General features: G+C 44.3%; 1 protein-coding gene across 3 annotated transcripts in view; it reads right to left on the bottom strand.

The window, feature by feature from the left end:
- zgc:110158 (uncharacterized protein LOC553590 homolog) overlaps positions 1–12,509 on the bottom strand; it is a 44,495-nt gene extending 31,986 nt beyond the window's left edge. For 2 of the 3 annotated variants that reach the window (XR_009204999.1, XM_058395146.1), the window contains exons 1-4: positions 12,315–12,508; positions 6,246–6,318; positions 4,990–5,051; positions 1,847–1,931 (exon numbers count right to left, since the gene is read on the bottom strand). Coding sequence is in view for 2 of the 3 variants with exons in the window: in XM_058395146.1 (XP_058251129.1) it covers positions 1,847–1,931; positions 4,990–5,051; positions 6,246–6,318; positions 12,315–12,370 (276 nt within the window). In the remaining variant the exon portion in view is untranslated. Of the gene's footprint in view, positions 1–1,846; positions 1,932–4,989; positions 5,052–6,245; positions 6,319–12,314 lie in introns of all 3 variants that reach the window. The other variant, XM_058395147.1, reaches the window with a different exon arrangement.
- Between the last annotated feature and the right edge of the window lie 1,130 nt (positions 12,510–13,639).

Below are 13,639 nucleotides of genomic sequence, written 5' to 3'. Positions count from 1 at the left end.
ATTACCCAATCAATCTTCCTGAGAGAGAGAGAGAGAGAGAGAGAGAGAGTGTGGTGTTGGATGTGTGAGAAAGCCAGAGCAGCAGAGTCGAGCTCCTGGTCCGTACACGGGGCCCGCCTTATCGTGGCCATCAGTTTGGGCGATGGTGTTATTGACGTCACGCTGGCTGATTACTCCAACGACTGAATAAACATTGCTGCACCGTTTCTATTCCACACCATAACCAAAATATTTACAGTGGTATAAAGGCAAGCAGCGGCCCGCAGAGGGAATTAAAACCTGGGCAAAGCACCATGGGTGTGATCTCCATTCCGATTGGTCGGAAAATGAAAACCCCAGGTATATGTTAGCATGCTGATGTATGGAATACGCCACCTTTCCTACAGCAACGACTTACACATCACTTATAATATAATAACACCGATTACAGCCAAAATGTTACTGCAGGGTTACCTCGTCATCACGACTATAAGGAAGTAGAGAAAGTCATGGAAAGCATGTGTACAGAACATGGAGGAGAGGAAAACAAGAGAGCCAGATGGAGACACGGCCACGCGACTCCACCAACAGACCTCTGGAACTGGAAGGAAAAGGTATGAAAGCACGCGCTCATGTGGTGGAGCTACGCCAGCCCATAACCAGCCAAAACGCCCCCCCACCTTTTTTTTGAAAGGCGTGCAGCTTTAATCTGAACAAAACGCCCCACCAAAACACTCGCTACTGAATCTTTTGTTCTTCTAAGAGGCCCCGTAAGGATTTATGAGCGCAGGCGTCTTGGGAACGCCGAGCCAAAAAACCGAGGGCTCGGCTAGAGCGGCGAGATGAGAAGAGGCGACCCCTCATAGATCGAGCAGCTACTCCAGGACAGCTGTGATAAATGGTGCTGGACGGTGCACTGTCCGATCAATGCTCATTATGGCGAGGACGCCGAGAAACCAGGCACCTCTGGCGTTCGGCCAGGCCTCCAATCCCACCAAATCCCTTAGGCTTAGCCCCTCAACCGCTCCCGGGATTAGGAGATTAGAGTACTGTAGTCCATTATCTCCCCAGAAGGCTGGGAGGACAGAGTGGGAGATGGTGACGGCCAGGATGAACCCCACACACACACACACACACTCACACACCTGTGCAGAGCAACTGGCCGGCAAAAAGGAAAAAAAAATGGCAGTGAGCTAAACACATCATAAATCACCCGACTCAAGGACACGCTAGTGGACCTTGCTGAGACGTGCACGCCGAGCGGCGGTGGCTCTCCAAATACACACGGGAAAACAGACGCTTTAAAGAGATAAAGGAAAAATCCTCAGAGACTTTCACTAAAGAGAAGGAGGGAAAAAAAAACACAACACACCACATACACACACATACACACATCCTCTCTGTTGTGATTAGAGTACTGCTTTTGGAAAAAAAAAAAACCTCTGGTGATGAAAGTACAGCCTATATTAATCATATTTGACCAGCATTCACCAAATAAACGGTCAGCTCATTACCACTGTCTGGCCCTGATGATTAGAGAACGGAAAAAGGAAAAAAAAAAAAAAAAAGTCGCAATCACGGAAGAACCGTTTCTGACCAATCGGACCCGGTCCGTCATGTAAGTGTCGCTACAGTTTAAGCAACAAATCTAAAAATAAATAAAGTACTGTGGGTTAGTGTGATCAGTGGTCCCAGTGTGTGAGGGCGGTCTGGTGTGACCATCTCCATGACAGCCATGCTTTGTTTCTTTTTTAAACCACAAATCACAGTCTTTCCAGAAGGACACGTCAGCTGTCCGTCACGTTCACTACCCGCATGACGGAGGTCTAGCTCCGCCCACTGAAGCAGAAGCAACGTTGGCACTTACGTAGTCATGGAAGGCCTTGGCCTCGCTGGAATGCTCGCAGGTCTCACGTCTGTCCGGTGCGGCGCAGTACAGATCCCAGAACACGCTGCAATGACATCAAAAACAAGAGTTACAGTACTGTAAGGAACTCTGAACAATGTTTGTTTAGCAAAACAAAAAGCTAGAGATGTTTCTAGTAAAAAAAAAAAAAAAAAAAAAAAAGGGATGAGTGATGAAGAAAAGTGGGCGGGGCTTCCAGGTAAGCTCTAGATCCCTGTCTCAGAAGGGTTTTCTGTGCGCGAGCCATCGTTTCTCCGAAGCTAAATCCATGTTCTCTCTGAACACAGTCCAGGAATTGTTTTTAATCTACGGACCTTTCCGTTTTTAAGCTAAGGAGCGCTAAACGATGCACGACTCTCAGATTCTCTTGAAACTCTCTGTCCACTTGGCACGAGCAGCAGGTTACGGATCAATTAAGCCAGGGATTTCCTCAATTAAGTCCACTCAGGTCCTCCAGGGCCGCCGAGGGGGAGCACAAGGGTTCCTTCCAAATGGCATTTTAATTACTGCACTGTAACTAAGTACCTGTTTAACACATCCAAATTAGATCACTCCTGGTCTTTAGACATCGATTTAATGGATAACCAATAAAGCTACAGGGGGTGAGGTGGTGGTGGTAGTGGTGGAGGGGGGGGGGTGAAGAAAGGGAAAGAGAGAGAGAGAGAGAGAGAAAAGAGTCAGGATTCATGACGTACCAGTTGACGAGATTGTTTAGATACTTCTGATCATGAAATCCTTGGTTTTTTAGGTTTTAGCAGGACCGTGTCTCAGGATTCGATCGACACTGGGTTCTTTTTCCCTCTACGTTAAATGTTTACTGGGACAAGGAACATTCCGAAAAAAAAAAAACAGCAGGAAAATAAGAGCGGGAGAACCGGACTCTTTGTGCATGGGGGTGGGGGCCATTAATGGGTAGCAGAAACCAAAAACAGACGAAAAAAGGAGAGAAAGATTCCATAGCCGATGTCTATGAAGACTGGCTCACAGAAAGCTCGCTCCGAAAGGTGGTGAAACGTATAAAAATGAAACAAAACCATAACAGATTGTATGGACACACCGCCGTTTTCGCGTTTTCTTGATTCTGGATAGTACATTTCCGAATCTAAAAGTAGTTTTATTAAGGAGTATTATTAATAGAGTGCTCATGTAAAGCTTCAACGAATAAGAAAACGGAGTCACAAATCTCGCAAGGATGACGCGAGGAGGTTCAGGAACACGGGTACAAATTCTAACTGATCGGATCAACAAAAACTGTGACTCTAGCCAACGGATAAATTTTTAACCCATCGCACTTAATTCGAGGCAAATCCCGTCTTCACGAAGGGTAAAGCTGAAAACCGCTCCCTGCCGTCATCCTGAATGACGTCATGGTGCTTCTTCAAGGACCGAACAAAAACTCAAACGGAGCTAAGTTCGGATGCTAATTGGAAGGAGCTGCATTTTCATGTCAATTACTATTCTTTCAGGACTTGTGCTACACCTAAGGGTATTAAGGCCATCTCCTACAGTCAGGAAACGACATGGGGGCTTGAAGCTGGAACAAAAGTAGACCCAATATCCCATATGTTTCTCTTTTCTATGGAGTTTACGGTCACCTTTCGCATGCGTATGTGGGAGAGAGTCATGAATAACGACTGCAGGAGAACTCTAGACAAGGGTCACAACTCAAAACTGAGATCTCGAGATACAGACATCACAACAAATCTGTTGTACAAACCTGTTGCTGAGGGTCCAGAATCGTCCACTTTAAATAAATAACCCTCACAGCTGTGACAGAAACTAGCTTCTAGGTTAAATTAAAGATTGTTTTCCGCTGAAGGAAGTTCATTACTCCATGAAAAAAATAAAGGATTACTAAATTTGTCCTCACAAACCTGAAACTTTTTTCATTGTCTCATGTATGATTTATTCACTTCTGTGTCCTTCGTATAATTAAACGCTCATGTATACATCCTTAACGTGGAATTTCCCACAGGGCTGAGAGTTAAATAAAATTAACACCTGGTTACTGATACCGTAAGTTCCGGAGAGATTCTACATTTTGCCGGGGGTGAAAGTGGACGTTTTGGATGAAAATGGATGGATCGTGACGTTTAAAGTTCAGTATCTGATCATACGAAGGAGTAAATAACGTGACAAAAAAATTGTTTAAAAACCAGGATGCATAGTCATTTCTAAAATATCTGATATGTATGATAGGAATTACATCTGTAATAATAAAAAATAATATATTTAAATAAATAAATAAATAGTTCAGAAAATTTAAGAGCAATTTTTAAAACATTTTCTAATATTTTTATTGATTATTGTATTTTTCCTTTTAAAAAGCCCACTATACTGTCCTACAATTAACCCCGATATCACTGTAATATAATCTTCCGAAAGCGTTTAAAGAATCTTTTCACGAAGCTTCATTTGAAGTCTATCAGGAGGCGATCGATAGGCTCGATCCTTTAATTAAGCTAAAGAGAAATAAAGGTTAAATGAGCTGATCAGAGGGAGGCGTCAATAGACGGGTGGATGGACGAGCGATTAGGAGAAGAGATCTGAGGAGTGGTGGAGGTGGTGGAGGGTTGTTTTTTAATCAAAACCTGCATCCCTGCTTGGCTCTTGGTGAACTCAGGAAACCTCCAGGCTGTTGACCCTGTGGCCCGTCGACCGGCCTGACCCCCACCGAGAGGAGAGAGGGAAAGAAGGAAAAAAAAAATGACAGCAGGGAGGTGGGGATTTGGACACTGCGCACAAAGGAGAGTGGTATGCAAAGAGTTAATCCGCTCTCTCGGGGCTGTGTGTTGGGGGGACAAAAGGACACAGCCAGAGACAAAGGTTGGTGGTGGGGGTAAGAGCGAGGGCGTGTCCTGCCTTCACTACACCATCTGGGGCTTTTGTTTTCTGGCGGTGGGCGGAGTCTGCGAGCGCAAGGCTGAGGGTCACGCCGGAGCTGCCGAACACGTAGGCCATCTCTGTCCCGTTTGTTCAGGTAGCGCAAACTGGGAGAAATATGATTCTCTTGGGGATTGATGAACAATACAGACGGTGATCGATATTAGACAAGGAAGAAGAAGAAGGAAAAAAAACAAAACAAAACAGGAAACGTGACGTACCACCACCATGAATGCAGGAATCCTGGGGGCTCTCCTAGAGTAATGTTCTTCTCCCACCGGATCTGAAACACACACACACAGACAGAGAAAGATAAATGTTAGGTGTTCCAAACATGCTTCCTGTTGCGCCATATTTAAAGTCGTATTTCTGGCACCGGCGCAGACAACAACGAATCGTTTCATTCTCTCTCCTAATGGACCACCGAGCATCTGATCTCTATCTGTACACAACGCTGGCGGCTTCCAATACGTCCCCCGGCCATTAAGCCCGTAAATATTTCTCTACAACTTTGAGGGAGTCTCTAAGATTGGCGTGCTTCCACCGCTTTCTCAGCTCAAGCAACAAAAAAAAACACAGAGCTGTGTGATTTCTCGAGACGTCTGTATGTCGGCGCTCAGGTTTCTGCCCTTTATAACTTTTTTTTCCTTGGGACCTGAACCCTAGAGTCTGACTTTTAATCGTATAGAAAAAACAAGAAATATTCCATCCTCATGAAATAAACCACAATAATCCCTGCTTTTACAGGAAATTAATCAAAGACACTTTGTGACGAGCTTTTACCCAATTTAGTCCTCGTTATTGCTTATGAAATGTGTTCAGTCTAATTAATATTTAAAAAGCCTTTATTATTGCCACACATACATTACAGCACAGAGGAAGTCATTCTTTATGTATCCCAGCTAAGGAAGTTGGGGTCAGAGCTCAGGGGCAGCTATGATACAGCACCCTTGCAGCACAGAGGGTTAAGTGCCTTGCTTAATTGCCCAACAGTGCAGCTTGGTGGTGCTGAGGCTTGAACCCTGAAAAACAACACAGAGCCTTAACCGCTTGTACGACCTCTGCACTGGAGACTCCTTCAGTAAATGTAGCAATGGAGCACATGTCTCTAAATCGCTGCTATAGGCATGTGTGAAGCCACACCTACTGACCAATCAGATTCCAGCTACGGAAAAAGATAAACCCGTATCGTTCCTAAACCAAATATTAGGATGTAGGCCATTATGACATCCTGTCAAACGTTTGCCCCACCACAGGCAAGAAGCACCAATTGGGGCAAAGTCAAGTTAATTAATTTCACCCCTAATTAATTAGCATTTTCGCACGCTGCTCTATCTACAGGGGTTTGTTTAGCGTTTAAAACAAGCGATCCGGGAGCATGATGGACTGCATAAGTGTTCTTGACCCAAGGGTTCAACTGCCATTGCGATGCTTTTTGCTCACTGACACACACACACACACTCACACACACACTCACCTCAGACAAGAAGGTCTGTGCAGATTTCTGAGCACCAACATGTAGCAAGTATTCGTAGACGTATAAAGCCAACCTGAGAGAGAGAGAGAGAGAGAGAGAGAGAGAGAGAGATTAGTGTCTATGTATATACACACACATATAATCGTTGTATCAGCAAGCATTAAAACGATCAACGATGCTTTTACGTTCTATAGCTACGAAGGTTCATTAGGTATAATTAGAGAAGAAGGAAAAGAGCTTGAAATGAATTATTCAAAATTTCTGGTTGAAAGAGAAGTCGTCACTCAAAAAAAAAAGCTCACGGTAATCTTGAGTTTGAACTTATTAGCTAGCTGACCTGATAGATGACGCTAGCAAGAGTCAGGGCTTTTGGTTGCCTGGAATAGTTACTAACAGTTCAGTGAGCTAAAATGTGTAAACAAAGCTACGAGAGGTTGTGTTCACTCCTCGATTCGGACATTATTACTGAAGTCTGGCTAGTGTTTTTTATTTTCTCTTCTCGTCATTCGCTAAGCACGAATATGTCAGGCAGTGGCGCATTTGATTGGTCATCTGTTTGTGTTATATATATAATCAGTCTAGAGAAAAGACATGTGTGAGGTCAGATTCCGGACAAGGTGCTGAGGTGACTTATCACCATAGGAAACGTAAAGGTTTGTTTTGCAAATCAGCGCCCGTCTTTCACGGGTCTAGTTGTCCGCCAGGCAACTACAAAACAACCCGGACCCTTGTTGATCCCGGGTTACTGGCTGAGCAAGAATCACACTAACTAAATCGCAGTTCTGAGATACGGTTACAAAATAAGATCAGCTATCACGCAAATACAAGACGCAAATCGCTAACAGCTCCTATTCAAACCTTCACCGAGTTTTCTTCTTCTTCCTGACATCTATTGATTCCGTTTGTCCATTCATACTAGCAATTAACCGGCTACCCGAGTTCCGCGGCTAGAGCTTTCCTCCGTCCTCTCCACTTCCGTTATAGCCACAAAGAAAACATCTCTGGCTCTCTGGGCCAAATTGGCGTGTTGTTTTTGTTTGTTTTTTTGCCTTTATGTTTGCGTAGGTTTTCATCTGCTTGTTCGCCGTCGGCCGAGAAAGGAACTCCATGGGAGGTCGTCGCTCTTTCTAAACTTCGTTTAGAAAAGTCTGAATAGGTCTTCGCCGAGGGCTTGCGGGCAAGCGTGTCAGACGGCCCAAGGTCATAAGGATGAAAAAAATGGTTTATGACCCCAAGCAATCGGCGTTACTGCTTTAAAATACAGTGATTTTTTTTTTGGGTAATTATCCTAGCCACCACTACAGGTCGTAAATAACTCGGATCAGCTTCATCAAGTGATAAGCTTAGAGACAGGACAGGAAGGAGACTTGTGCATACACACAAGCTTTTTGCGAAGGCGCGAGCAGAATGGCAAACGCCTCCTGCTGAGAGATGTGGGGAAAAGGGGGAAACTCAACGACAGCCATAAAACCCAAGGATGAGGGTTTCAAACAAAAACCCCTATCTTATAACTTCTCTTGGTGGGGGGAAGCTGCATTTTAAAGACCATTCATTGTGTGAAGTCTGACTACATGGGTATACGGTATACAGATGCATCCAAAAGCAACAATGAAACCAACAACACCTGGAAAAAGCATTGCCTTGTCTGGTTTTGGTGAATCCATGCCCGCTGTAGCCTCAGATGCACGTTCTTGACTGACATGAACGTGGTCTTCTAACTCTCCAGGGTTGAACATGAAGCATTCTGAGATGCCTCTCCACTCAACACAGTAGATATTTATGTTATAGCATTCCTGTCAATCTGGCAACACCCATAGATCTGCCGTATGCACCGTTCCACCGAAAAACCTACAGACACCAACAACTACGCCACGCTGTGGTCAAGGTCACTGAGCTCACGTTTCTCCCTAATCTGATGAATATTAATTGAAGCTCTTGACCTGTATCTGCATGATTTCTACTGCCACAAAATCGGGCTGATTTGATAATTTCGTGCTGGATTAGGGCGAAAGACGTGACTGGGCAGAAGAAGGGACATCTACAGAGTCTGAGACTTGCGATGTAAAGACATCTTGGTGCACCTTCCAAGATTGTCAGAAATTAAAAAGAATAAAAAATTTTTATTTTCTTCACCAACTTCGGGTTCAAGCCTGATTTCCAGGCCTATGGACTAATTCTTGAGAGAAAGGGGAGTGGTCAAAATTGGTGGGATGTCCATTTGTGAGGACGTGGGAAGGATTTAGGGGGGTGGTAGTTAAGCTGTGAGATAGAAGAAAGGAAAGGGTTTTTTTTTTTTTTTTTTTTTTTTTAAAAAAAGAACAAAATCCAGAATAACCATCCATAGGTGCTGGACTGAAGACCTGGCCACTGGTTTGCCAACATTCTTTCATTTTAAAACCGATTTTTTAAAAAACCAAGCAGCTAAACAGGACAACATTTAGACCATAAAAAGAAAATCATCTTGAAATTTCTCCTTAACAAGAATTGCAGAATTCCTCCTCTATTCAAATTCACATATTCAAAAAAAAAACCCTATTCAAATATATTCCAAGAGAAAAAAAAAACAAAACACCACAACACTCCCTCTACGCTCAGCTCCGCCTCCGATTCAAATGGCCGCATCCCGATGGTAAAGTATGCAAATGTGAACGAGCTCGTGTATTCTCCGAGGTGAAGAAGAAGCGAGACGACGATGACGAGGATTTCTTGCTGACAAAAAAAAAAAAACTTGGCTTTCTTGCTTCTCGAAAAACCTGAATAGAGGCTTGCTCGAGGGAATGCTAGGGGGGACAAATCCATCACAACTTCCTTCTTCCCTACCTCCATCCCTCCCTTCCCTCCCTCCCTCCCTCCACACAACCACCCCCCCCACGCCGCCTTAGTGCCTTTGCCCCAGAGAGCCATGCCATGCTGAATGTAGAGGAGCGCTGATTGGGACTTGCAGATCTAACAGGCTTGGAGCTCAAGGGTTCATCGGAAGAAAGATGGTACAGGAGGGAGTGACGGGACATTAGACTCCCTATTAAGGCGAGAGAAAGTGCTACAAGATGGTACAGGAAGGAGTGACAGGACGCTAGATTCCCTATTAGCCCCCTGTTGGAGAACGGCTTTTTTACCGGGACACCTTGTTTCTCTGTAGGGAGTCTTGTACACAAGAGGAAGATTAAACACAGGTCAGGATGCTTGGCTTGCAACGTAATGCCAGGTGCAGCAGTCACAGTTCTCCTCCCATCACCGGCGTGACACTTATAATACACAGCAATACGTATGAAGCAGATTATGATTTTCAGATTATAACAGAAACAAAGAGCGCCTGTGGCGTAACCATGCTAATCAACCAGGACCCCATGCTGGTTCTTCAACGTCAACTATTTTATAAAAAAAGAAAAAACCTACACTCTCTGAGCACACCTGACACGTCGCCCGAGGCCTGCGAACAAAAGGCCGTCTTAAAACATGGATGAAGCCAGGCTGCATGTAAGCGCCCTTCAAAGGGACGGTTAGGAAAATCGTGTTTCCAACCGTCCCGTCAATAATTCAGCAAGGACGCCTGGATAAAAGAGCATCCCTGATCAGCGGTTCTCACGCCCTGGGTCCTCTCCTTACGTCATTTCCTGCACCCGATCCAATTAATCAGCTGATATCTGAGTGACTTTAAACACAGACTTCTCAAGCACTTCAAATCCGTTTTCACAGGGCATCTTGGCTCCCAAATAACCCACAAAATCTTCACCTCATGGCGGTAAAAGCTAAGACTCTTCGTATCTGCTCCAGACATTTGACTGAATTCGGATTTCCTCTCAGCGGCCAAACGTTAGTTACAGCAGGAGATTATAGCGTTGCTGTTGTTGGATGCAAATAACGGTTAAAACCGATCCGCCGCTAAAACGACACGGCCGCACGACTGACCGGGCGATTGTGCTTGACCGCGGTTAGCGGGCTAACTTGCAAAGTAAAGAACCACTTTCCACGATGTTTGCCAAACTGGGATGCGGCAAAGAGTTCAAGATCATTAGATAAAGTTTCAGCTTCCTCTACCACAGGGATACGTTTCTGACTGCGTCCTTGAAGCATTACAGATGCGAGATCAACCCTGACCTGCAAAGTCATGTGATCTCTACTCTTTACAGACCTAATGTCACGTGTCGACGTGCCTGGTTTACATGAAACAAACCCTTGAGAACTGACATTTCTTTAATACACAACAACTCCAACGCCTAATCATCAGCTTCATCCACCATGCTATGGGAATCCACCTCCAAAGCCACTTCTTAAAGAAACATTCCAAATATCTGATGCACCATGGTGTGTATTCCCAGTTTTCCACCTCGGTCAAAGGCAAGAACTCTATAGTTGTAGCTCTATTTGGTTCCTACAGCAATACAACTCCCCAACGTTAACCTTCAGCCGCTGTACCATCAAAACTAGTATTCCGTATGAACGATATAAAACCCAAAACGTTTATGTAAACCACAGCAAAGCAACAACGCTAACTATACACCTTTTCAGAACGAGTTAAAGCAGCGGAGTTGCGCCGTTTACTCGCCATTTTATACTTGGTGAGCTTTGCCTTTTATGGCATTTTGTGGGTGGGGCTACAACTCAAACCAGACTTGAAGGAAGTGGCATTTATGTAAAAAGGTCCCGACTCGTGAATTTTTAAAATATAATAATTATTATTTTTAATTTGAAGAGAGCAACCTGTACGGTTTCGCCTTTCAGAAGCATTCGCCGTAAATATTGGCACCTCCTGGGACAGTTCTGGTGGGATTTATAAAAAAAAATAAAAATAAAAACACACCCGGTCACTGACCAGTTCAAGTTAGGGAGTGGAGGCAGTGGTAACTCTATCAGTTAAAGCAAGAGATTGGGTAAACATGCTAAGTTGAGACTCACACACACACACACACACACCAGGGCAAAGCGAACGCCGTGTCAAGGAGCTGTGCTCTTCTGGGGAAAACGAGGAACTTCTTGAAAAGTGGTCACGCCAAACAGAAACAAACACACACACAACTTGAACATCTCGACATTTTAGTGTGTGTGTGTGTGTGTGTGTAACACAAAAACAACCACCACACACACACACCCTTGTGATTTGACCCCTATGGCATGCTTTACATCAAGGCAGCAGCGATGATCTCCGCACATAAACTTGTACCACTACAACACTGATCACCGACACACACAAACCCCATCAGAAATAAACCTATAGGTAGAGCTCGTGCGTGTTAGCCAAGATGTGCGCGAGGGCATTGCAGAAAAGAGCCGTGAAGTGCACTCTGGAAAAAAAAAAAAAAAAAACTCCTCACTGTTAGTTTCTATGCACTTAGGCACTTGTGCACAAACTTCTACAACCGCATCACGGATCCAGTGTTAACAAAAAAGGAACTTTGCAAACTTCGGCACGTGCAAAATGAAAATAAATAAATAAATGAATAACAGAGCAAAATGAAAGGGGGAAAAAGAAGAAAAAGCATGCATGCAAGAAAAATGCATGTCTATTTGACGTTGCAACACGAATATATACATGATATAATATATACACGACAAGGTGCAGCTATTTCGGCACGCACGCGCCCTTTTAAACGTTATTATTAAACGTTGCACCAAGGCTCCGTTTCCCCGTGCAATGCAACGCAACGCAATGCAATGCAATGCATGGAGACAAGCTTGCGCGGATGCAGCGATCTAGCAAACAGGTTTGTGCAGGTTGTTGTTGTTTTATTTTCATGCAATAAAAAAAAAATGTTTTCAAGTCGACTTAAAAAAAAAGGGCGCGCGAGACGCGGCGCGAGAAGTTCGCGGCTGTAAACAACAACAACAACAACAACAACACACACAAACAAACAAAATAAAAACCCGTTTTGGGAAGGAAAAGAAAGCAAAGCGGAATGCGTTAAGTCGAGGAGAAAGTGAACGTAAAAACACTGAAGTTTGTGAACAAGTTTGCGAACTAGTTCGGTGGTTCCGCGACACGGCGCGCGTGCAGGTAAGTTAGGCTCGCGACGTTTTAACGTTTATCGGCGGGTTTCGGTTTCCGTGACAACGCACAAATTTCGAACTTACTTCTCTCGCGCTTGGCTATCGGACGGCACCACGGCTCCTTTCCCTTTGGCGTACATGTTGGACTCCGTTTTTGAAAGATTTTTAAGCCCCTACTCGACGCCTGTCAAAGAAAGCGGCCAGGAAAAGGCTCCATCTCCATAGCTACCCGGGGTAGTGTGTGGTTTTCTTCCTCCTCCTGTTTTTTTTTTTTTTTTTTTTTTTTTTTTTTTTTTTTACATCTCCAACATCGGCCACAAATCAGGCACAGTTTCTACCAGGGGGGGGGGACTTGAAACAGTCCGCCGCGAGAGCTTTTTTTTTTTTTTTTTTTTTTTTCAATCGCTGTTGCGGGAGTTTACTCGCCCTCCCCCTGCTGTGGGGAAAGGGGGGGGCTTCTTAAAGGGGAACACACACCAGAAATTACCTGACACACGCCACAACTTTTTCAACTCTTTGTTGGTCGAAAGAGGACAGTTTGATTGATTTTAAAGGGTGTGCGTTATTTAGTCGGTTTAAATCAAATCCTGATTCGTTTTTTTTCCTTCTTCTCTCTCTCTCTCTCTCTCTCTCTCTCTTTCTTGGCAAACAGCAATCATCAAATGGACCCGAAGAGCGAGGTGGTCTCAGTTACCCTTACCGTGATTCGACTCGGAAATTCATTTGTAGGCACTGACCGAGCAAAAGGACGCCTAGATACTTGTGTAATTTCCTACCGATTTATTTCAAGATTCAAGAAGCTTTTATTGTCATTTCAACCACATATAGCGGACGCAGTTCATAGTGAAATGAAAGAACGTTTCTCCAAACAAAAAAAACGACACAGAGCTAGGACAGAAGTTTGTCCTAGCCACATTTCCCACAGAGACTCGGCGTTCTGTGTGGCGAAGATTCGTTTACCTTGTTCAGTCGCCATATTTGACTCCTCATGCCTTTTTTTTTTTTTGCTTTATTGTTTTTCTTTTTACTTATGTGCAGTGTAAAAAGTCTACATTTGAAAACGCTCTTGAAGCAAAGGGACCGAAATAAACAACAAACGACGCAAAAAAAAACCAAACAAACAAAGTATGAACTTTCACTCCAGACAGAGTAATAGGTGTGAAAGGCTGTTGTGTATCAATGGTTCAACACAATCCAATCCACACGAGGACCATTTTAGGTGACGCTACCCGATTCAGGAGCTGGGCGTAAATCAGACGTCCGGCGCTGTAGTTTATACAGACCTGACATGGGTCTAGTGCTCCCACCTGATCCAGCGTCATGAAGGATGGTACCATTAGCTGCTGAACCGGATTGTGTGTGTGAGGATTTGGAGGAGTTTGAAGACTGAAATGGTTTAGGTCATCCTT

Source organism: Hemibagrus wyckioides, linkage group LG07, assembly GCF_019097595.1.
Source record: "Hemibagrus wyckioides isolate EC202008001 linkage group LG07, SWU_Hwy_1.0, whole genome shotgun sequence".
NCBI classification, from domain to species: Eukaryota; Metazoa; Chordata; class Actinopteri; order Siluriformes; family Bagridae; genus Hemibagrus; species Hemibagrus wyckioides.
The sequence above is the reverse complement of the archived record's forward strand: the minus strand, read 5'-3'. Positions and strand labels throughout refer to the sequence as shown.